The sequence below is a fragment of the Quercus suber genome, unplaced genomic scaffold (genome assembly GCF_002906115.3).
Source record: "Quercus suber isolate HL8 unplaced genomic scaffold, Cork oak 2.0 scaffold_278, whole genome shotgun sequence".
Lineage (NCBI taxonomy): Eukaryota > Viridiplantae > Streptophyta > Magnoliopsida > Fagales > Fagaceae > Quercus > Quercus suber.
This window is the reverse complement of record NW_027069734.1, coordinates 22274-47310: the sequence shown is the minus strand read 5'-3', so window position 1 is coordinate 47310 and position 25037 is coordinate 22274. Positions and strand designations below refer to the sequence as shown.

The following is a 25037-nucleotide window of genomic DNA, read 5'->3' as shown; positions in this document are numbered from 1 at the left end:
CTAAAAATTTGATATTCATCATATGACAAATGCTCAATATCTCTAGCCATCTAACTGCTGGAAAGATTACTGTTCATTCAATCACTAGTTGTTGCTACACATATTTAGAAACTTCATTATATTATTCTACATAAATCTCATTACTTCTTTCAGCTAAAATCCAGCTCAACACACATGGCCTAATTTGATTGGCTATCTTTAATCTCTCTCTATGCAAAATATTCATGATATCTCTGAATACCCACCTGCTTTCTGCCACAATCTGACTATATATTTCTCTGCCAGCTACCAGAGCAAAGCATTAAATACTCTTCTTGCTCACCAAGATTATGTCACAACACAATGAGACCTTGACTAAATCTCTAAAACTTCATTATCTTTCAACAAATCCTTCTATTATTTACTAGAAATGTGTTGTAATGGAACCTTGCACCGAAAACACAAACACCCAAAGAAGGAAGCATTTCCAGCTGAATCCCAGCAGTGTATTCAGAACTTAACACCTGGTTGGGAGTGACATCATCAGCCATTTAATGCTGAAATCCCAGCAGCCAGCTGTTATACCTAAAATAGCAAGATACCCTCCAAAGAGATCTTACAATTTTCCAGCCAAATCCTTGCAATGACCTCTCCAGCGGTCCGAAATGACCCATCTGACCTCATTAGTTCTGCCCAAAGCAAACAGCTTTATCATGATAGCTGTCATAACTTTTCCTGACAGCTGGGACAGCTTTTTCATGATAACTGTCACAGCTTTTCCTGACAGCTAGGACAACCTTTTTAGAACAGCTGTAATAGCTGACCCACCAGCCTGAGCATTACTGATTTTTCCACTTTTGGCTAAAACCGAAACCAACTATAGAAACTACCTTTCTGTTGTTAAAATACTTTCCTTTTCTAGTACTTTTTTCCCAGCAACTCTTACTCGAAACAGAAAGACTACCTTAAAGCTAAACCTACCTTTTTTGGCCAAATCTTAAGATGGATTCTCTAAAGATTTGTTACTATTTGAGATAGATTTTGGCTGAGATTATTTGCTAAAATACCCCCTTAAACTCAGCTAAAGAGAACCTTTCATCAACACCTCAAGGAAGAAGACTAAGGGAGAACAACTCTCTCATAAGCTTCCCTATTCTTTCTCCCTCGATGATCTTCTAAAGTTCTTAATGAAGTACTGAGTTTCTAGGTTTTTAGTTTCAAAATGAGAAACTAAACTCTTGAACCCTTAACTCATAAATGCCCTTCATAAGCCTTCATACAATCCCAGCAAAAAATCCCAGTAGCTTTGCTAAACACACTACAGCACTATTACTCCTCTTATACTCATTCTCTCATTCTCCATACTCAGAAAATATGCCTATGTCACTGCTCCTATCTCCAAATACCTAAATACATCTTCATACTCCTCTTTTACAAAGATCTTTCATCTTGGAAAGCCATCTCCATAACTTCTCCAGCAGTTATGATCTTATATTTTTACCATCTTTAACTACTATATCTCTCATACTTCCATATATCACACATCTTACAAATACTACATCTCACAACACATCTATATATTTTACCATCTCAATACTTCTCAAGAGATGTCAAACACTCATACTAAAAGCCCTTCTCATGGAATGCATAAACTTCTATTACTAAAGCCCTTCTCCTAGAAGGCACTAAGACCTCATATCAAAGCCCTTCTCTTAGAAGGCATTACTACTTCTTACATAAAGCCCTTCTCTTAGAAGGCACATATACTCTATACAAAAGCCCTTCTCTTAGAAGGCACATATCCTCCATATAAAAGCCCTTCTCATGGAAGGCAATACTACTCATAACTTCACAAAAACTAAAAAAGTATTGTCAAGGAGAAAACTCATTTAACTGCATGATAAGAGGAGTAAGCTTAACCAACCCTTACACACAGCTGGACATATTCTCTCTCCCTCCAGTTGCACCCATTTTTTCCCTTCAATCTTAAAATAATCATGGCAAATTATCGCTAGCATTCTGCTGGAATCTTATCAGCTCACTGATGCTACACAGTTGGGTTGCAAACCATTAAAGATAAGTAACTCTGTTTCCTTACCTTTTAATTTATATCATTACATGATTACTTCACATTTAAATACATATTACTTTATTCCAATTACTATTACAACTGTTAACCAAGGCTTAAACTCATTTAAATGCATGACAAGAGGGGCAAGCTTAACTAGCCTCAACAGCTGGCATTCTGCTGGAATCTTGTCAGCTCACTAATGCTACACAACTGGAGCTATAAACCATACAAAGGGCTTAAACTCATTCAACCGCTAGCAAACTGCCTCTCTGCCTCTGGCACTTTGCTGGGATATTATCAACTCAAAGAAGTTGTACAGCTGGGGTTACAAACCATACAAAGTTAAGTGACTTTGTTCCTTATCTTTAAATTTACATCATTGAGTACACGATTACTTTACCTCTAAATAAATACTACTTTATTTCAACTGTTATTATAGCTAATCAAAGCTACCATATCAAACACATATTACATATTTACTCAACAATTGTCGTGATTCTTAGATTTTGGCCTTAATGATTGTTAGGCTAAATAATACACTGGTAGCCGTTGGACTCCGTGGCCCAATGTTGAGTTCCGGGTGCAACTCCCCAAAAGGAACCGGGGCCTAGTAAGGTCATCCCTCCAACAAATTATACGTGGCTGGGCAACCAAAAAATGGCCTCGAACAAGAGGCACAAATCATGTGGTTGAAAAGCTTCCATAAAAGCATTCACACTCGATTCTTCAAAAGCCAAAACAAAAAGTTTTATAACGTAGACTCTCTCTCTCATCAATGCCGACTAGTGGTTCTAGGTCCATTATAATCATTTACTAGATCGTCAACATGAGAGGCACGAATCATGTAATTAAAAAGCTTCCATAAAAGCATTCACACTCGATTCTTCAAAAGTCAAAATAGAGAGTATTGTAAACTCTCTCTCTCTCTCTCTCTCTCTCTCTCTCTCTCTCTCTCACATAAACGACGACTAGTGGTTAATGGTCCGCTATAGTCATATACAGAGTGGTCAACATGGAAGGCACGAATTATGTGATTAAAAAGCTACCATAAAAGCATTCACACTCAATTCTTCGAAATCAAAATAGATAGTGTGGTAAACAAGACTCTCTCTCTCTCTACTATAGTCATCTACTAGACAATTAACATGAGAGGCACAATTGATGTGATTAAAATACTTCATAAAAAAGCATTCACATTCAATTCTTAAAGTCAAAATAGGGAGTATTGTAAATTAGAATCTCTGTCTCTCTCTCATCAATGTCAACTAATGGTTCTGGGTCAATTATAGTCATCTACGAGATGGTTAGCACAAGAGGCAAAATCATGTGATTTAAAAGCTTCCATAAAAGCATTCACACTCGATTCTTTGAATTTCAAAATAAAGAGTATTTTAAACTAAAATTTCTCTCTCTCTCATCAATGGTATTGCCTGGGTCAATACTATTAGTTTGACATTGTTGAGTTGATACTGTCATCTATTCACTCATCAAGTTATATGGGGAAAATGGGTAAATACCCTTACTTTTAAAACTATATAGGAAAATGCCCCTATTTTGAAACTATCTAGCAAAATATACCTGTTTTTGAAATTCGATTTTAACAAAATTGAGTTACAGGTAGAACTTGAGTTCTATGCATATTTTACCATTTAATTTTTTTTTTTGAAAATTTAAGTGAAATTTGACATTCCTAATGTCGAGTTCTACTTAACATTACACTTAGAACTCGATTTTGAGAATATCGAGTTTTGCATAGAACTAGATTTTGTTAAAATCAAATTCCAAAACAAGGATATTTTGCTAAATAGATTGAAAAGTGAGGTATTTTGCTACATAATTTTAAAATTAAGTGTATTTACCCATTTTGACCAAGTTATACCTAGTTTACATTTAGTATATTGTAGTTTTCGATAGTTTTTTCACTAAATATACAAAGAGAAAGCATCCACGGTTTAAATCATTTATTGGCAACTATTGAATTATAAGAAGGATAAAAAAAAAAAGAGCAAAAAGTTTTTGCCATAATAAACACTTATGCTCTTAGCTATTTATGTATGGAAAAATAAAATATATAAAGAAGCAATATTTTCTTCACCGTCTACATATAGAGAGAACAAAATAATATTTACCTCTTCTTCTTCTTTTTTTCCTAGACATTGCCTTTTTTTTTTCTTTTGATTTATTGAGCAGGCTTCGTCTAGAGTATGTTGCTCTTATTCTTTCTTTTTTTCTTTTTTCTTTTTGCTTTCTTTTGTTTTTTTTTTGGTCACATTTTTGTTTTAATTGAGCATCATTTTAAACAAGAATATATGAGTAAATTTATACAAACTCACTTTTTCTATTTCTCAACTTTTTCACTCCCAACAAACAAAAATGAGGGAAATTAAATTTTTTTTTATCCTCTCACTTTTCCATCCTCCTACCATTTTATATCCTTCCACTTTTCCACTCTTCCAACCAAATGAACCCTAAATTTTGGTCAACAAAGTGTTCACTAAATTGTTTTTTTTTTTTTTTTGGGAGAAAAAAAATACAAAATTCATGCATATTTTTTGCTAGATCTGATAGAGTTGCACAATTAACATTGCTGGAAAAAAATTCATGCAGATTTTTTTGCTAGATCTATTTTGTGACAGAGCTACACAATCAACATTGCTAGAAAAGAAAAAGAAAAAGAAAGAAAAGAAGGTATGTAACAGTAAGGGTACGTTTGGTACACTGAATACAGATTACATTAGGAATAGTAATCTTTATTACTGGGATAGAAGACATTGTAATGAAATAATTATTACTATTCATTAATTTGGTTGTTACATATGGAAAACTTGTAAAAGAAGATGTATAAGGAAACTTTACATTTTTGGAAATATATTAATTTTAAAACCTATTATATACACTGAGGAATAGCTATTACATCCATTTTAAAGAGGAATAGCTATTCTTCAATTTAAAGAATAGTTATTCCAATGTAATAATTAATCCATGTAATAAAGATGTAACCAAATGACCGAATTGATATTACATATGAATAGCTATTCCATTACAGGAGCTATTACAGCGTACCAAACGTACCCTAAACTTTAAACTTTGGTAGTTATTGAATTGATTATTATTGTTCATTTGAGTTGTACAGTAATGGATTGGATGATCTTTTATCCAAATTATTGTCATATGATTTCTTCATCTTGGTTTGGAAAGAAAAAGAGCAGGGCTTTCTTATAAGCAGGTAGCCAAAACAAAACCAACACGTCTACAATGCCAGAACACTACACACTACAACCTATTAAGGTATATACCATAGACCTCTTAGTGCATTTACGTCCGATTCTGTATAGTTGGTGTACTTAAGAAAAATACCTTAATAGGTTACACTCTCTATTCTTTTACCACGCTTCATCATATAAGGCTGTGTTTGTTTCGTGTAAANAAAATCATACACCTTCCCTTTTTTTTTTTCATTCTTTCATGCCTCTCTCTCTCTCATTCACTCTCATCTCTCAAGCTCACTCTTTCAACTCCAGTCTCACTCTCTCAACTCCGGTCACCGATCCATGAAGCTCGACTCAAGCTCACTCTCTCAACTCCGGTCTCACTCTCTCAACTCCGATCACCGACCACGAAGCTCGCCACCGATTGGAGTGCCTGACTGGGAAACCCATGGAGCTTGCCGCTGATTGGAGTGCTTGCTTGTGGATATTGGTTCTTTCATGCCGCCAATGGTTGTATCACGCTACCGATCAGAGATTTGGGTTTTTTTTTTTTTTTTTTTTTTGCTGCTGTGGACTGGTGGTGGTGGTTGTGGCTGTGGTTGTGGTTGTATCTGATGGTGGGATATATTATTTTATTATAGTGATTATATTATTTTATTGTATTAAAAGCTAAAATAGATACATTGTTGCAGCATGTGTGTAGGTAAAATAGATAAAGTGCCTTTTTGTTTAACTAAATAGCTACAATTTTGCCTTCACTGCTTTGAATGCTCTTAGGAGTTATTATGGCTACGAAAGCCACACTAATCACCTTTTCCTAAACTTTTTTTTCCTACCAAAAATAAAGAGAGTCCATTTCGATCACTCCAAAGAATTTATGGTAAGGCTGATACCCCAATTTATGCATTTTATTTATTTATTCTTCATATGCACTAAAACTTATAATTGGTAAACAAAATATTAATCTGAACTTCTTCACTTTTCAAATATATAAACAGGCCAACAATTTAAATTAAAGTTGTAGTCAAATGGTATTGATGATACAAAATATCAAGTGTGACACTATGTTATGCGTGATTTTAAAATTTTATGGTTATACATGAACATTTAGTCAATAAATCATTAGAATGAATAATACTCTTTTTTTAATAGGAAGAGTGGATAATACTTTAAGTGTGTTTAAAGTTTCTTTGCACTTATGTTGTTTGAAATATTAATTTATGTCATTATTTTAATTTGTTGACCCAGCTTATGAATGTTAAAATGATTGGAGATTTGCTATAGCATATTAAGGCATGATAATAATAATATAAAAAATAATTTTCTATGAAAATTCATAATTCATAGTATATTGGCATATATTCATAAAGAAAAATAGTATAGTGGTAATTAAATCATGAAGATAGTGACTTTGTCCCATAAAACAGTAATTATTTTTATGATTTAAATCATACTGTTTTTTCAAAGCCATTTTGTGAATCAATACTACTGAAAAGGTATGTAAACCTTTAATTTTGGTAGCACATCCTCTTTGTACACAATATATATTCACTGAATTTGTTTTCTGTTCATGCAGATTTTTCGCTAGAGTCATTTTATGATAGAATTGCACAAATCAACACAGTTGAAAATGAACATATGCAATAGTAAACCTTAAATTTTGGTAGTCATTAAATTTATTCTTACGGTTCATTACATTTTGGTTGACACAGTGTTTTTTTTTTTTTTTTTTTTTTCATGCAGATTTTTGCTAGTCATTTTGTGATAGAGCTGCACAATCAACACTACTGGAAAGGAAGGTATTTAACCATAAACCTTAAGGGTGTGTTTGTTTGAAGGTAAAATAAGGTGGATAGAAAACTTTGGAAAGAAAATGGAGAGAAAAAAATTTTGGAGTGTGTTTGGTTGGGCGAAGAGAAAGGAAAATAAATGGTGGAGTTTAAGTATTTTCTCTCCGGACCTACTAAAAAGTTTTCTCCCCAAAAGTGGAGAGAAAACTAAGGGGAGAAAATAAGGCTACTTTATGAACAAAAATGCCCTTATGCACTTGCACATGAGCTTTGTCCGTACATTGCTCTTCTTCGCTTTTTTATTTCTCATTTTTCTTGAACGTTGTTTCCTCTTCTTCCTCTTTTTTTTTTCTTCCTCCTAGACATTGCCTCCTCTTCTTCTTCTTTTTTCCTAGACATTGCCTTTTTTTTTTCTTTTGATTTATTGAGCAGGCTTCGTCTAGAGTATGTTGCTCTTATTCTTTCTTTTTTCTTTTTTTGCTTTCTTTTGTGTTTTTTTTTTTTGGTCACATTTTTGTTTTAATTGAGCATCATTTTAAACAAGGATATATGAGTAAATTTATACAAACTCACTTTTTCTATTTCTCAACTTTTTCACTCCCAACAAACAAAAATGAGGGAAATTAAATTTTTTTTTATCCTCTCACTTTCCATCCTCCTACCATTTTATATCCTTCCACTTTTCCACTCTTCCAACCAAATGAACCCTAAATTTTGGTCAACAAAGTGTTCACTAAATTGTTTTTTTTTTTTTTTGGGAGAAAAAAAATACAAAATTCATGCATATTTTTTGCTAGATCTGATAGAGTTGCACAATTAACATTGCTGGAAAAAAATTCATGCAGATTTTTTTGCTAGATCTATTTTGTGACAGAGCTACACAATCAACATTGCTAGAAAAGAAAAAGAAAAAGAGAAAAGAAGGTATGTAACAGTAAGGGTACGTTTGGTACACTGAATACAGATTACATTAGGAATAGTAATTAATCAACCAGCCGAATAAAATATATCTATATATATATATATTTTTTTTTTTTGCTCTCACTATAGTGCACATCTATATAAAGATGTGCACTGTAGCAAATCATCTAAAATTTTAGCTTTTGTCTCCACTGCTGTAGCGTGATTTTTGTGGTTGTGAAGTTAAATTTTAGCAATATAGCATTATAACTACACGCTGTTAATGCTCGAAAAGAGCTCATTTTGATGAAATTTACTTTATTTCATGAACTCTCTCTGGCCCATACATATCGAATATCGAGAATACAGTATTTCATCAATATGATTAGGAAACAGTAAGTCAAAGAAATACAACTGTACATATTTCATGGACAGAATTACGAAGCATGAACAATGGTATTTCATAAATCAAATTAAAAAAAAAAAAAATCAAGATTTAGTACCATTGAACCGAACAGTATAAAACACAGATAAAACAATAAATTAATAATAGTGTTTTCTCAAACAGAATCACTGAAAAATATGATATGAATGAGGCCCTCATACTAACTGAAGGAAATTTATACAGCAAAAGAAATAAAACATAGCTCCCATAGTTGTTCAAGTAATTTATAGAAAAAAATCACTGTAATAGTGATTTAAGAAGTTATTCTTCTAGTTTTATGTCCTGTACGTACTTTTAAGATCATGGAGAACACATGCTTGTGACACAGGTGTGGAAACTCAATCTCAATGCACCAACTGTCACTGAAGTTCAAACGCAATCTATCAACCAAATCCAAAGAACTAGATTAAATTGTGCAAGTGTTTCTGCCTCTTTGTTATAACTAATAATTTTAAGAAAAAATCAATTTCACTTGTCCAAATTTTGCTGGTAAATCCTTCTTAAAAAAAATTAGCCGGTAAATGGGCGGAATGTAAATTTTGATTATTTTCCATGATACAAGATTTTTAGTTGGAGTTGAATATTAAAATTTTTTGAAATGTTTGTTTTTAATTAATTTTTTTGAAACTTAGTTAACAAGAATAAACTTTCCTATCATCAATTAATTATTATCACTTGATATTTTGATAATAGAATTTCATTTAAACTAAACTAGCTTAATAATTAATGTTGTTCAAAAAAAGAAAAGAAAAAAATAGAGCATAACTACTAATCACTTATCATGAAGAAAAGATAGTCCATCGGTAACACCACAGTTTCTAGGACTTGTTTCTAGGACTTGACTTTTATCACATACTAGTAAATGTCCTGTGTGATGCACGAGTACCGAATAAATTTATTTTAAAATATTTTATAAAAAATATATGATTGCTGCCTCTACCATCGCTCCCAACCATGAATTATCTTCCTCCTTATATTGAAACTTGTCAATAACATATGCTAAATCTCCTTAAGATGATATATCTTACACATATCTTAATTGCATAAGCATATTTCAATTGCAAAATTAGTTACCGAGACAGCCGTTGCTGGTTTTGCTTCCCCTAAATCCGAATTTCTCTCTCGTTGCAGCTCAATGCTGCAATGAGTGGCTTGTTATCACAATTAGTCAAAACTCCTACTTCTCCTTTATTCTGTAAAAGTAGCGCCATCAAAATTTGTTTTGAAGGACAACTCTTAAGGAGGTTGCTATTTATATTTGATTGGACAAATGTGTAGAGACAAATAATTATATTACCCAAATCCATTGAATTTGACTCATGCAATTCTCCATTGAACTTAGTTCTTGAAGGACAACTAGTGTGGCGTTTGGTGCGAGGGAATCCACATTACTCATGGTATCCAGATTCCTAGGAATGTGATTCATAGGAATCACATTCCTAAGAATGTAGTTATTCCTATGTTTGGTTTATTCCCAAGAATCTTAAATAAATTATTTATTTTTTTTCATTCTATCCTTAAATTTGAATGTGAACTACCAAGTCATTTTAAAAAAAAGGGTTAAAATTGTCAATTTATAAAAAATACAATTTCCTTTAAATTTGGGAATCTGGATTCCCACATATTTTAAAAGGAATCCACATTCATACTGAGAGAGGTTTAAGGGGGGAATCCAGATTCCCCTGGCATCTGATTCCCTAGCATGATTTGCAACAAAATATGAGAATCTTTAAACATTCATAGGAATCCTAAAACATTACCCTGTACCAAACGCCACATTAAGGAGGTTGCTAATTATGCTTGATTGGTCAAATGTGTAGAGACAAATAATCATATTACTCAATCCATTAAATTTGACTCTTGCAATTATACATTGAAAAGTCATCAATTGACTCTATCTAAATCATTTAAAATAATAAAGGCATATTAAAGATTTAAGTTTTTTGGTTTAATTTAAAACATCAATATCCATTGTTTGGAATACAATGGGAAGGGCATAATTTTTTTAGTACTCTTGATTGTATATGTATCAAATGTTGCCAAAGAAACTAAATATGAGCAAGCTAATGTCATAAATTCCAAATCAATTGTAAAAAAAAAAAAAAAAAAAATTTTTGAGCATGGCTTAATGCATTCTCACATTCATGGAAGGACAATTCAATAGTACAAATTTAGCTGAATATTACACTAATTATATTTTTAATCCATTGGAGTACATCGCAAACTTGCAATAACAGAAGCACCTGTTGAATAAAATCTCTTTGAAATAAACAACTTACATATCTAGATCTCTAGAGATGACACTACCAAGCTTCTCCTAATGGTTCTTCCTGCCAAAATCAATCTTGAGCACAAAAACTTCAAAACTAAACGTTAAAATTATTAGGACCTGTTTGGCAAGAGTATTTAACTATAATTTTTTTGTTTTGCAATCCATAAAATGACGGATCTTACACTTGAATTTATTGTTGGCTAATATTTTCAAAATACAATTTTTTTAAAAACTATATCATATTTTCCTAGTTTAGAAACATGATTTATTTTATCTCTTAAATCAAAAAAACTTATCTTTATCACAAAAAGAATTCTTACACTTTAAATTTGAAACTTAGCATTAAAAAAAAAAAAAAGTACGTGATGAACTCTATTCCTTTATCATTATCCATAAAAGAAAAAAGTAATCTACAAATTCTACACATTACTTTTTGTAATTTTTTTTTAAATGTCAAAAATAGAAATGGTCTCCCAAACAATTATTATTTGTTTTTTGTATTTTAAAAATTGTTGTTAAAGTGGAAGCCAAACACGTAAAAAAAAAAAAAATTATTATCTAAAAACTAGTTTCAAGTTCAATTTTTTGAAAATTGTTTTTATACTGTTTTGAAAACAAAAACAAAAACCCTCCCACCAATCTGGCCCTTAGTTACCATGTAAAAAGATTAGATTGCATGCATTTTTCATATTTTAAAGAAATGCTTTTTTAAAATTTAGTAACTTTATTTCAATGAGGTAATAAATGTTAGTATACTTAATTATCAAAAGTTGTGGGTTTCAGCTAACTCAACTGGTAAAATTTCTGATGGTTGAATAAGAGATGTGGAGTTTAATCTTCATCTACATCAAAAATAGACTAGTGCCTTTTTTTTTTTTTGAAACAAACTAATTGTTAAACACACACACACACACACACACTTAATCACACTCTCTAATTAAGCTCAAACACATTATTTAACCCAAAAAAGAATTATCATCAAGAAAGGATGTTATAAATTGAAACTCTCTAAAAAAAAATTATTAAAAGTTAGAAGAACATCATACTATAGCAGTTTTTTTGTTGTAAGGGGGGTAAATTATTCTATAGTAGTTAATTACTTATTATATGCCATAATTTTTTTTAATGTGCCATAATTTTATTGTTTACATAGCAAGATGAAATTTCGTCCATCCGTAATAGTCCAACCAAAAAAAAAAAAAAAAAACCTATAAAAAATATAAAAAAAAGATCAAAAGAAATAAAAACAGAACAAAATAATATTCGGAAGGGATACTTTCTAAGAAGAAAAAAATATTCTGAAGAGATCCAATTCACAACTCATCATGATCAATTTCTAAAACTGTATTAGAGATTTAGAAGTGATTTCCTTATCAAATTCGAAAAGTTTAAAATCTTATCAGTTATCTCTGATTCCTCGTCGATCTTTAGAGTCCTTAGTCATCTACTATTCGACCTTGTTCTATATATATAAAAATATTCACGTATACCAACACATACACTGTTCACGTAACTTGCTCTACAACACATACACTGTTCACTTAACTTGCACTTAACTTGTTCTCTCTCTAAAGCAAAATATGGGTTCCAGAAATATGAGTGCACTGTGGATGGTAGCTATGGTGTTTGTGTTGCTGAATATTGGTTTTTGCAATGGAGGGAAAACAAGCCCTTATGTTAGGAAACTGTACGCCTCTGAAGACTTGCCAAAGGATACTTTTCCATCTCCTCCAGGTTTCAATGCACCAGAGCAGGTATTATCATCAACTTTTTTCATGTTTTATTACTGTTTTTTCATGTTTTTTTAGCAATTAAAAAGTTTCTTCATAGATTGAAATGTTTTCGATCGGATCTCATATTTTTATTTAAATGTACCGATTGCATATATTTTTCTACTCAAGATTATCTTTTTTAGTATAGATTGTTAGTGTTATTTACAATATGTTAAAACTATTTTGATATATGTATTAGTTAAATTTGTATTTTAAAATCATGACCTATTCTTTTTATTGATTAGTTTACTTCATAGTTGTATATTTAGTATTTTTTTTTTTTTTTTTTGGAATATAGATTTTGTAATAGCAAACTGATTTCCCATGCATGTTCCCATCTTGGTTGTTCTTTTTAAAAATAGAAAAGCTTCTTTATGCCTTAGATATTTTTTTGGATCACATCTTTTATAATAAAACTTGTTTATGATTTGAAAAGTGGCTTATTGCATATATTTTTCTACTCTAAGGTTAATTAGTTTTATATACTATATGCCAAAAAGTTAAATTCGCATTCTTCGATTTTTTTTTTTTTTTTAGTTAAGTTGCTATGCATCAAATTACATACAATTATCAAATCATAATTATATATGTTTCTTTTATATTTTCAGTATTTATTTATTTGAAAGGGTTCAGTCCATCCATTTTTAGAAATATTTTCTCGTGAATTAAAAAAGCTGTTAATACTTTTTCAATTTTTGAGAAAATTTTTTCCAAAAATAAAAATTATTGTGTACCCTTAGGGCACACATTAACAAAATCCTATTTGAAATATCATAATTTTAAATAAAAATTATAAACGTCATAGATTAAAACTTTCTCTCTCAAAAAAAAAAAAAAACCTTTGCATAAAATATAAATAATTTTTTTTTCATATTTAAAATTCGAAATTAATTTTTTTTTAAAATCATATTTATGTAATTATATGTGGTGTGCCTTTAATTTTTTGTTAGCTAAAAGATTTTTTATACGTGAAGGTTCATATAACTCAAGGAGATTATGATGGGCGAGGCGTGATCATTTCATGGGTGACGCCTGTTATGAAACACCCAAATGTTGTGTCTTATTGGGCTGCAGGTGCAGAGGGCAAGCGCAAGCATAAGCATACAGTTCATTCTGTAACCACTACTTACAAATACTATAATTATAACTCTGGCTACATTCACCATGCTACCATTAAAGGATTGGAAGTAAGTGATTGATTTTCAAGTCTTAGTATGTTTGGATACTATACATGCATTGTGTTTCTAATGTATTTATATTTATTTTTCCCATTGAAAAGCCAATTCCATCAGTCTTGGTGGATTGGATTTACTTTGACATTGCCTATAGCAGCAAATGTTACTTTACATGCTTAAGAAAGATAGGTTCATTTCAGGCCATACTTGTAGTAGTGCTTTGGGAATTGACATGATTTTGATTATATTCTTTTTTGTATGATCCTCAGTATGACACTAAATACTTTTATGAGATCGGGCAAGGAAATTCAGCTCGCCAATTTCATTTCACAACTCCACCAAAAATAGGGCCAGATGTTCCATACACTTTTGGCGTTATCGGTCAGGGCCAAAAATTACATGTTATGAATTGCATTGTTGATCTATTTTCTTAATTTAGTGCTAGCTAGCTATAAGATGTAACATTTGTATTGTGTATTGTGCAGGTGATTTGGGACAAACATTTGACTCTTATGGGACATTGAAGCATTATATGGCCAATCCAAAAGGCCAAGCTATGCTGTTTGTGGGAGATCTTTCTTATGCTGATGATCAAAAAAAAAAAACTTTGCATAAAATATAAATCATTTTTTTTTTCATATTTAAAATTTGAAATTAATTTTTTTTTAAATCATATTTATGTAATTATATGTGGTGTGCCTTTAATTTTTTGTTAGCTAAAAGATTTTTTTATACGTGAAGGTTCATATAACTCAAGGAGATTATGATGGGCGAGGTGTGATCGTTTCATGGGTGACACCAGTTATGAAACACCCAGATGTTGTGTCTTATTGGGCTGCAGGTGCAGAGGGCAAGCACAAGCATAAGCATACAGTTCATTCTGTAACCACTACTTACAAATACTATAATTATAACTCTGGCTACATTCACCATGCTAACATTAAAGGATTGGAAGTAAGTGATTGATTTTCAAGTCTTAGTATGTTTGGATACTATACATGCATTGTGTTTCTAACGTATTTATATGAACTTATATTTATTTTTCCCATTGAAAAACCAATTCCATCAGTCTTGGTGGATTGGATTTACTTTGACATTGCCTATGGCAGCAAATGTTACTTACTTTACATGCTTAAGCAAGATAGGTTCATTTCAGGCCATACTTGTATTGATTTGGGAATTGACATGATTTTGATTATATTCTTGTTTGTATGATCCTCAGTATGACACTAAATACTTTTATGAGATTGGGCAAGGAAATTCAGCTCGTCAATTTCATTTCACAACTCCACCAAAAATAGGGCCAGATGTTCCATACACATTTGGCATTATCGGTCAGTACCAAAAATTACATGTTATGAATTGTATTGTTGATCTAATTTCTTAATTTAGTGCTAGCTAGCTCTAAGATGTAACATGTGTATTGTGTATTGTGCAGGTGATTTGGGACAAACATTTGACTCTTATGGGACATTGAAGCATTATATGGCCAATCCAAAAGGCCAAGCTATGCTGTTTGTGGGAGATCTTTCTTATGCTGATGATCACCCACAACATGACAATGAGAGATGGGACGAATGGGGCCGGTTCGTAGAGAAGAGTACTGCATATCAACCATGGATTTGGGCTGCTGGCAATCATGAGATTGATTTTGCGCCAGAGTTGGTAAGAGCTTTATCAATGTTTGCCTTCTAATATATAGATAATCTTGGTTTTAATTGTTGATGGTACTAATGATGTTTCCTGTTCATGTAATTTTTCAGGAAGAAAATGTTCCTTTCAAGCCATATTTGCATAGGTACCATACACCCTATCAGGAATCACAAAGTACATCGCCGCTTTGGTATTCTATTAGGCGAGCATCTGCACACATCATCGTCTTGTCTTCATACTCTTCATTTGGTAAGAAATTTTCCTCCAATTTGTATATGATATTACCTACAAAGTGATAAAATTATTGAAATAAAGCAGTTTGATATTAATGATATATATCTTGTTTTACAGCCAAATACACTCCTCAATACAAATGGCTTGAAACAGAGCTCTCAAAGGTTAATAGAGCTGAGACTCCATGGCTAATTGTTCTTCTGCACTCACCATGGTACAACAGCAACAGCTACCATTACATGGAAGGGGAAGCCATGAGAGTGACATTTGAACCTTGGTTTGTTCAACACAAAGTTGATCTAGTATTTGCTGGTCATGTTCATTCCTATGAACGCTCGGTAAGTTGTTCTAATTTACATTCAGTAGATTTGTGTCAATCAATGATTCAATTTTCTAAGTCATTCTAATGCATTGCAGGAGCGCATATCGAATGTGAAGTACAACATAACAAATGGACTGAGCGCCCCAGTAAAGGACCCTTCTGCACCAGTGTACATAACCATTGGTGATGGAGGAAACATTGAAGGCCTTGCTTCCGGGTGAGCCTCATTCATTTAGTCTTAAAAATGATTTCTATCACCCACTAAAATAAAACTAAGTAGCAGTACTTATTTTATAAATGGTTATATTTTGTGCAGTTTTGTTGAACCACAACCAAGTTATTCTGCATATAGAGAAGCAAGCTTTGGGCATGCAATTCTTGAGATAAAAAATAGCACTCATGCCCACTATACTTGGCACCGTAACGACGATAATGAAGCCGTTGCTGCTGATTCAATTTGGCTCTTCAACAGACATACTTATCCAAAAAAAGAGCATAATTAAGCTATCGCTGTGATTTTGAAGTGACTTTCGGTGGTTCTCTTTAGTTTTATCTAGAATTTAGGTGCAATAATGAATTATGAATTTGGTTTTAGAGTTGTTTTTTTTAGTTATTCATTTTCCTAGTTTGTCATCTATAAAATCATTTTTTATACCCTAAAGTTGTCATACAAGTTGTGTTTATAACTGCCTATTAGAATTTTGGCTAGAAGGCACATTGTTCTACATTGCTGCTTTAGCATTTTAGCAAGTAAAAAATTCACTTTTATTCTCAACCAATTCTCTGGTTTGGTCTTCAGAAACTTTTTGTGGCTACTCTGCGATGCAAAGTGATAAGGTTCCCAATTCCTAAAATACAATTCAATTGTTTGGACAATAGAAAAAAAAAAAATTAGAAAAAAAGATGTATGAAATTTCAATTACAGAAAGTCAAGGCCTATGGAGGTTAAAAAAAAAAAGTGCGTTTGATAATGATATTTTATTAAGAATAAACTAAGTTACAATTCTCAAATTACGCTGTTTAAAATATGTATTTTGATAATTTATTTTTAGTTTTCAATTAACATTGCAGTAGTTTTCAAATAACATTATTGAGCCGTCTTTTTATAAATAAATTAAAAATCATAGGATTCACTTGACAAGACTAAACATAACCCAAACAGTGGTCTCACGCTTCAACCTCATTCTTTTTTCCATTTCTCCCATGGTCCCACCTCTTTCACATTATCTATCATTCCCTATTCTTTTTTTCTTTCTTTTTCTTCCTCCTTAAATAAAATGACATACTTTTATGGTATAGTAATCACTTAAAAAAAAAAAAAATCACATACACCTACTGAACACAATTATATTTTTTCACATTTTAAAATACCTAACACATTTTTTGCATTATAAATACTTTAAATACGTATTTTTACAATGCTTATTAAATCACAATTTTCACATCATTTTGAACCGGTACTTAAACACCGCTGTCAAACAGCCCCCAGAGACTAACTAATTATTTGCACTTCTGACTTTTGTGAAAAAGAGGTCAAGCTACACGTTATAAGTGATTTAATTGCCCAACTATGTGATGTATCCACCTAAAGAGAGCCCTTAAGCATTGTGATTCTGGTGACAAATAAAGAGAACCTGTATTGTTTACATAGCAATATGAGCTATCACATGCCTTTAGTCATAGGTACTTGGCTAAAAAGAGTAGGAACTAAATTAGCCAGGGTTACTCTTATAATACACCTCAATATTAAACAAAATAGAGCACAGTGTTCAACATAGACTGGGAATACCCGTTAACATTTATGTGGTAAGCTATACAAAGTTTACTGTCAAATAAGCACATGGAAGTTCCATGACAGCTAAGTAAAATTCAAACATTCATTTGATTTTCATATGTTGAAAAGAGCCTGTTTTTTGAATACATAGGACATGCTACTGAAAGAAGCAAGCAGTAACATTATAATACATTCCTCACATAAAAAAGAATTTCAAGAACTCATACATCCCTCACATGAAATTTTTTTTCAAAAACTATATAAGTTCCATCATTACTGTGATCTAAAGCTGTGAAGTAAGCCTAACAAGTATTCTCATTAAAGAATATGCTTAAAAGGAGAAAAATTATGATTTACAAGTTGGTAAAGTTTGGTAGGTAATGTATGATCCTTGGGACTGAAGGGAAGGGAAATCACATAAGGAAAAGAGAAAGTGTTATGGCCTTATGAAGTTCTTGCTTCGCAAAGTCTGTCGAAGGAATTGCAGATGCCTGTGGAGAAATTCAATATCAACAGTTAGCAAGGAAGTGGAGGCATTATCCTATTCACCAAGACCAAAGAAGAAATAAAAAACAAATCGTAGAGCAGTGGCACATATATACCTAAATTGAAATGAAGATGAAAAATAATTGTAATCACCAGATTTGCCAAGTAAGTTGAATTGCTTTGCCATTTACATGTTCTCACTGGTTCTGAACATCTAAGATAATTGGTTAACCTCCTTTAGCTTGAATGACCAATGAAAAAACTTGCCTGAAATTTTACAGATAAAAGTTAAGTGACGAATAAGACCTTGGTTTATTTTTGTTCTATATTGCTATGTGACATTTATGGAAATAAAGGTACCACTGCATACACTAAAATAAATAAATTAGCTTTTCTAGGAGTTAACTCTAACTGCTTATTATTTCAAAAGATGAATAAGACCAAAGAAAGGGGCAATTTACATGAACACATGAAAAGTTCATTGGTTGTTTGCGCTTTGAAAACAGAATGCCTTCTTTACTCATCTATAAATTCACTGGAGATTGGGCCACAATTCCTAGCAGACCATAAAATGCGCAGCAAAGAGGAACATGGAAAAATATAATGGAAAAGGAAAAAAAAATAAGGATCAAACAATCAGCAAATAATGTATGCCTTAAGCATTCTCCTAGACGAGTAGAAATATGAATCCAAAGTTTTCCATTTCTATCTAAATCTCATATTTAACCTATAATTAGAATTTGTTTTGAAAATCTCTGTATATTCAGCAAGATATAAATTCTCTTCAGGGTGTTGTTTTCAATATTATATCTTGTGTTAGAGGATGTATCCTTACAAATAGCTAGGCTGCTTCTTTTCATTCAATTTCTGCAACAATCAATTAAAACCTTTATAATAAATAAATAAATAAAATAGCTCAATTCAATCCATGTGTCTTCCTCATTAATGAAATTTTGAATAGCAATAGACCTTCATAGTTAACAATGATAAGAAACTATGACAACTCATAAGCTTATCACCTGATCTCCGAATTTCACTAATTTGACCTTCTCCAAACGATTCCAATAAATCAATGTAATGCTAGGCAAATAGTACACTTAATTCAGTTTCAATAGTAAAGTAGCTGAAATTTTGAAATGAAATTGAGTTGGACAAAATTACAAATCAGAAGCTAAAATTTCCATGTTTCACTATCAAGAAAAGTTTAGAATTAAAAAAAAAAAAAAAATGATGGTGGTCTTTCTAGATAGTAAATTATAGTACTCACTATGGTGGTAGGTCAATCTTAAAGCTATGATTTCAAATTTTTATGCGCAATGAGTAATGCTAAGTGATTCTTTTAGCCAAGATAATTTGTTTGCTAAAAATTAATTCTCAAAAACAATTTTCGGTCAAACTGGTTACAAGTCATCCACATCACCAACAATATTCTATAAATTGGTAAGCTTGATAGGGCTTTGTTTTTAATTATTATTATTATTTTTTAAATGCCATGCCAAAAATCCGGGAAAAAACATCATTAATACATATGATGTTTAACATAAATGTTACATAAAAAAAGAAGAAGGACCAAGCTATATTCATAAAAGAGGAAGTTACAAAATTGGCAAGTTTACCAGCATTAGTGAGAATTCTCCTAGGGGCTTGACGAAACCAGAGTTTATAAAATTGCAAACGCAGCACAACAATGCTGCACTTGGTGTTTGCATTCCATAAGAAAGGCTACAAACTCCAAAGCTACTCATAAGTACAAGCACAACCATCATGCCTTTCATAAGTACAAAGGAAAAAGCTTCACAAATTGTCTTACAAAGCTTGCATCTCACCAGAAACTCTTTCTTTTGGTACTAACTTCCACTAAGATCAGCATTTGCCACACCTGACAATCTACAATTAACATACCATATCCAGTTGCACACAGGAGCTTGACAAATCATGACCATATGGCTGCAGTAGTTAAGAGCTTGAGAAGCACTGACAACCTTCCCTTCAAACGTGGTCACATTCTTGCATTTTCAAATAGCCCAAAGAGTGGCTGCAATAACAAGAATAACAGAAGAAAAAGGATCAGCACCAGAGTAAGCATCTCTGCACCCAAATAGAGAGCCAACAGAATTTGATTCAATAAATTCAGATCTGACAGTGAGATACAATCCAAACAAAAGGGCAATTGCATTCTAATGAAGTGGTCAAGATCAACATAAGTTATGGAATGGTCAAGATCATTTTATTTTATCCTGTATAGAAGATTGGCACACATTTTTATGAAACCATGAAATTTCATTTCAAACTATAACTGCTTTGGAACCAATGAATATAATTGAGGCTGTATAGTGGTTATAATACCATATGAGAGTTTCTACAAGTATATTGGACTAGCGTGTTTATTCTTCCCAAGAAAGCGATCAGGGCTATTGAACAAAAACTATGCAGCTTCTTATGGATTGCAAAAATTCCACGAGGCTACTCTTGGGGTTGGAGGAAAATACTAAGGCTTAGAAACCTGGTGAGGACTTTTATACAATTCTAAGTGGGTGATGGTTCAAGTATCTCCTTGTGATGATCACTAGCACCTTGATAGTCCTCTCTACCCAATTTAAGGTCATTGTATGGCTTATGGTGCTGCTAGTTCCATCAATGTTAATCTATAAAGGATAAAGCATGGTAATGGAATCCTGCTAGGTCTGAAGACCTTGTCAAAATACAGAGTAAACTGTTCTTTGTTGAGTTTGGAGCCTATGATAAGGCTGTGTGGACTGCTTCAAAATCAGGAACATACTTGTGCTGAGACTTGGAATCAGTTAAGAACCAAGGCTCCAGTTGTAGACTGGTGGAAGGTGATTTGGTTTTCAAAATCAATCCCCAAACATGCATTCATATGTTGGTTGGCAATGAGGAATAAATTAACCACGAAAGATAGGAAGCTGTTTATTTATGGACTTTCAATCAGACAAGGAAAATGGGTATAATAAAATCAATATCAGATCATTAAAAAAAAAAAAAAGTGTGATTCATTAGAGATTGTAGTGGTAACTATAGATTGAGCATTTGACACCAATACCTTACATTTATGGAATAACTGCCAACTGCAGCAAAGATGACAATGCATCAATTATCTGTGCAAATCATAATCTTTGGTTGAAATGACAAACTCCTTCGGTATAGTATTAAAAATCCAACCAGCATTATGTGCATATCCACCGATCATCATGTCCCAAACCATGTTTCCTAACCTGCAATCATCAAATTCCACAATACAAAATCTCTTTCAGGCATTTCATTGAACAGATGTGTGTCCTTACATAAAAGGTTCATATAATTCAACTAAATTACAAACTATAAGAGATCATACTACCCAAAATTTAATGTACCTCTCTGTTCTGAAAATTTGAGAACAATTTTTAGGAGTTCAGATTCCACGAGCTTACATCACTGCAAGAATTAGCTAGATTGAGGGTTCTAAATTTCACAATCATATTTGTGTAATTACATACATAGAGTACTGATTTTGTTCTTTCATTTGGATTTATTGTTTTAATCAGCTTTCTTCATCCACAATGTAATGAACACTATTATGTAAAAATTCTTTAAAATATTTTTTTTCTTTCCTTTTTAAATGTTGTACCTGGAAATATCTAGACTTCTTTTCGTCTCTGTTTTACACAATTATAGCTCCTCCTCTTCCAACTCATAGACAGACCTGCCATCAGTCTGAACGCAAGGGATGTGGGCGATCTTGAGCCACTCTCGCCCTTTGCCTATACCTAAACTAGAGAACCCATAAACCGTGAAACGTAGAAAGAGAGAAGTTAATATGAGGATCATTCACCATCAGACAAAAAGAGACAGAAAAAACGAAATTGAGAGAGTAATCTTCGGAGTGTCTTATATTAAGAAAAATGACTAACACTGAGAGTGAAAGTCAGTAGTTAAAGAAAGATCAAGCGAAGCAAGTCTGTAAGGCAGAGAGCCACCACCCACTGTCAGGCATTTGTTCCTCCACCGTCAGACTACTGTTGGTAATTATTTTCTGTTTTAAAAATTTGGACATTATGATTTAGGTTTTGGGTTTTTGTTGAGATTTGTTTTTATTTAGCCGTTCATGGTTGGTAGTGATGGAGAATTGGAATTATTAGGATGAGAGGAAAGGAGGATGGTATAACCCCAAAATTCAAAATTTCTTTTTGTGGGTATTGTTGCATATTGCTATATGACTGAAATATTTGTGTTTTTGTGGGAATTTTATTTTTGTTTTGAAGGTTGGGGTTGGTTACTATAGTTGTTTGAGATTCTTAATAGGTGTTTGTTCTCTGTTAGTGTTGGCAGTAATAGTTTTAAATACATGCATTTTTTGTTCATGGAATCTTTTAACCTTATAACCAATCTTTTAATACATGCATTGTAATTCTTTTAACCTCATAACCTCATAAACTGAAGTACAATTCTCTTGATTAAAACTTTCAAAGAATTTATTGCTTATGCAGTTTTATGTTATAAAATCACCATAACCATGAATCACCCGAAAGTTTTGAGGAATTTGTTGGTGGAACCTTATGATTTTCCTGCCGAATGTTGTGCAAAATGTTGTGACGCTTATGGGAAGCAATGCCTTCACTTGTCTGCATTTTTTTTTTGCCCCCCCACCCTCCCTTCTCTTAAAGAAAAATAATGATTACATTTTTTTTTTAGGTTGTCTTGAGTTTTCTTATTTGTATTTCTTTATTCAGATTTCTAATTTTAATTTCTTTTATGCCTTATGTGAATGATATGATTTATTAAAAAAAGAAGAGCATCTTCTGCATATTGTTGGATTATACATTTGGGTTGTGCATTTTTTTCCCCCTTTGAAACCAAATTGTTGCATAGTCGCTGAATGTGTGGAATTATATTGAGGTGCTCTTATTGACATCAGGTTTTAATAATCTTGAGGATTGCTTTTATTTGGACATAATATACCTTTTGTTTTTTGTTTTTGTTTTGCTTGGTATTAAAGGAAAAATGATTTGGCTAGGAATGGGATCCTTCTACCAAAATGTAGATTTGAGGGAGAATGTGGTGTGTTGATTGAGACCATGTTTTATGTCTCTGCTAGGAACAAGATAAGTTCTGGTATTGGAATAGTTTAGTAGTGATTTGTTAGATTTTACTAATAATACAATTTTAGTCATTTTGTTTATTGTAAATTGTATATTGATGATAGTTACTACCTTTTCCAAGTAGCTACTTTTTCCAATTTAAATGATGAAATTCACATGCTATTCATTTGATGAAATGATAGTTATTGATCTTTTTCAAGTTTCAATTTTCTTTTATTGATATGGTTTAAAATTCAAATTGAATTTTTTTTAAATAGAAAATAGGCTCGAAGTTGTGTTTTAATTATGTCTTCAATTAGGTTTTCTGTCAATTTAGGGATTTCAATTCCTAACCCTTTTCCCTCTCTATTAATTTTTTCTTTTGAAGTGAGGGAAACAATCATAGAAAATCAAATTCTACTAGTTTTGTAGGAAAATATTGTGGATATGGATGGGTTTCATAGTGGAGATAGCTTAATTTTGATATCTAGGTTTTCTTAGCAAATCTGATTTAGCTTTACTTAGATAGGCCAGTTTAATTCTAAAATTACATGCACCAATTGCATAGGCTAGTGGTGCTGATAATGCTTATACTCTCGATGCCATTGTGGAGGAGATCTTTGTTGCACTAATCTCTATTTTTATCACATGTTTGGCCTGTTTAGAGAGGCCAATGCTGGTCATGCCATTAGAGTTCATGCTGTAGGTTTTGACAAAAGCCATAGTGTGTTTTTTTTAAGGGTTTTTTTGTTCCTATGTTTTTGAAGGGCCTAAGAATGGGCCTGGTGATTAATTTTTTTTGAATTATTTGGATTAAATTTCAAATTTTAAATGGATTATTTGGGCTAAATTTATTTCATTGGAGGGTCATGTTGGGCTTTGTGGAGCCTAGTTTATTTTTGGCCTAGCCCATTATAACCCTGTAAGTAGGATAAAAAAGCCACTTTTATAATTAGGGTTTGTGACTACAACTGTTGTTGTATTTTTAGAGAGAGAGAAAAACACTGTAGCCGCACTTTGTATTTTTCCCTGATAATAGTGAAATCCCTGCAACTCCGTGGACGTAGGCAAATTGCCGAACCACGTAAATACTGTCTTGTGCGTGTGATTATTTTTCTTTGACGTGTGTTTTCTCTATTTTTTTTTTTTTTGTCTCTCACAGGTTGGAATTTTGGTTAAATTCCCAACAACTGGTATCAGAGCCTAGGGTTAGGTTTGAGTGGGAGCAATGGCAGAGGAAGCAGGAAAGACGTCTGGAATAGAAAAGTTTAATGGCACAGACTTCGCGTATTGGAGGATGCAGATTGAAGATTATCTCTATGGGAGGAAATTGCATCTGCCTCTTTTGGGGACAAAACCTAAGGCGATGAAGGCTGATGAATGGGCTCTTCTTGACAGACAGGTACTGGAAGTTATCAGGTTAACTCTATCTAGGTCTGTTGCACATAATGTTGTAAAGGAGAAGACCACAGCAGATCTGATGAAGGCTTTGTCTGGTATGTATGAAAAGCCGTCAGCAAACAACAAGGTGCATCTGATGAAGAAACTATTCAATCTGAAAATGGCAGAGAACGCATCAGTAGCACAACATCTGAATGAATTTAACACTATTACAAATCAATTGTCGTCTGTAGAAATTGATTTTGATGATGAGATTCGTACTTTGATCGTCTTGGCTTCTTTGCCAAATAGTTGGGAGGCAATGAGGATGGCAGTAAGCAATTCTACAGGTAAGGAAAAACTCAAGTACAATGATATACGAGATTTAATTCTGGCTGAGGAGATTCGCAGAAGAGATGCAGGTGAAACCTCTGGATTTGGTTTTGCCCTAAACCTTGAGATAAGAGGCAGAGGTAATAACAGAAATTCAAATCGAGGCA

At 32.4% G+C, this 25037-nt stretch overlaps 1 protein-coding gene and 1 long non-coding RNA gene across 6 annotated transcripts; one reads left to right on the top strand and one right to left on the bottom strand.

Annotated features, from left to right (window-relative positions):
- The first annotated feature begins 12246 nt into the window (after nt 1-12246).
- On the top strand, nt 12247-24527 carry LOC112012851 (purple acid phosphatase 5). The gene is made up of 9 exons (XM_065781797.1): nt 12247-12420; nt 13413-13625; nt 14836-14947; nt 15052-15278; nt 15377-15515; nt 15618-15838; nt 15918-16039; nt 16139-16295; nt 24501-24527. The coding sequence occupies exons 1-9, from the start codon at nt 12247-12249 to the stop codon at nt 24525-24527; spliced, it is 1392 nt and encodes a 463-aa protein (XP_065637869.1).
- Nucleotides 17682-22385, bottom strand: LOC112003500 (uncharacterized). 5 transcript variants are annotated; one of them, XR_002881984.2, is made up of 6 exons: nt 21708-22385; nt 21454-21514; nt 21144-21315; nt 19699-20117; nt 18199-18349; nt 17682-18087 (listed from the first exon to the last, which is right to left on the bottom strand). It is a non-coding gene; the product is annotated as an uncharacterized LOC112003500 (long non-coding RNA). The 5 variants fall into 5 exon arrangements; XR_010632300.1 differs by having other exon boundaries at nt 18199-20117; nt 21708-21851; nt 21991-22385; XR_010632299.1 differs by having other exon boundaries at nt 18199-20117.
- Nucleotides 24528-25037: the final 510 nt, after the last annotated feature.

What these genes read in the sequence shown, in the direction of transcription:
- LOC112012851 (XM_065781797.1), top strand. Translation starts at nt 12,247, where the DNA reads ATGGGTTCCAGAAATATGAGTGCACTGTGGATGGTAGCTATGGTGTTT. An exon ending in TTCATTCCTATGAACGCTCG is followed by an intron (nt 15,839 to 15,917) that starts GTAAGTTGTTCT and finishes AATGCATTGCAG; the next exon opens with GAGCGCATATCGAATGTGAA. An exon ending in CAATTTGGCTCTTCAACAGA is followed by an intron (nt 16,296 to 24,500) that starts CATACTTATCCA and finishes TGCATCTGCCTC; the next exon opens with TTTTGGGGACAAAACCTAAG.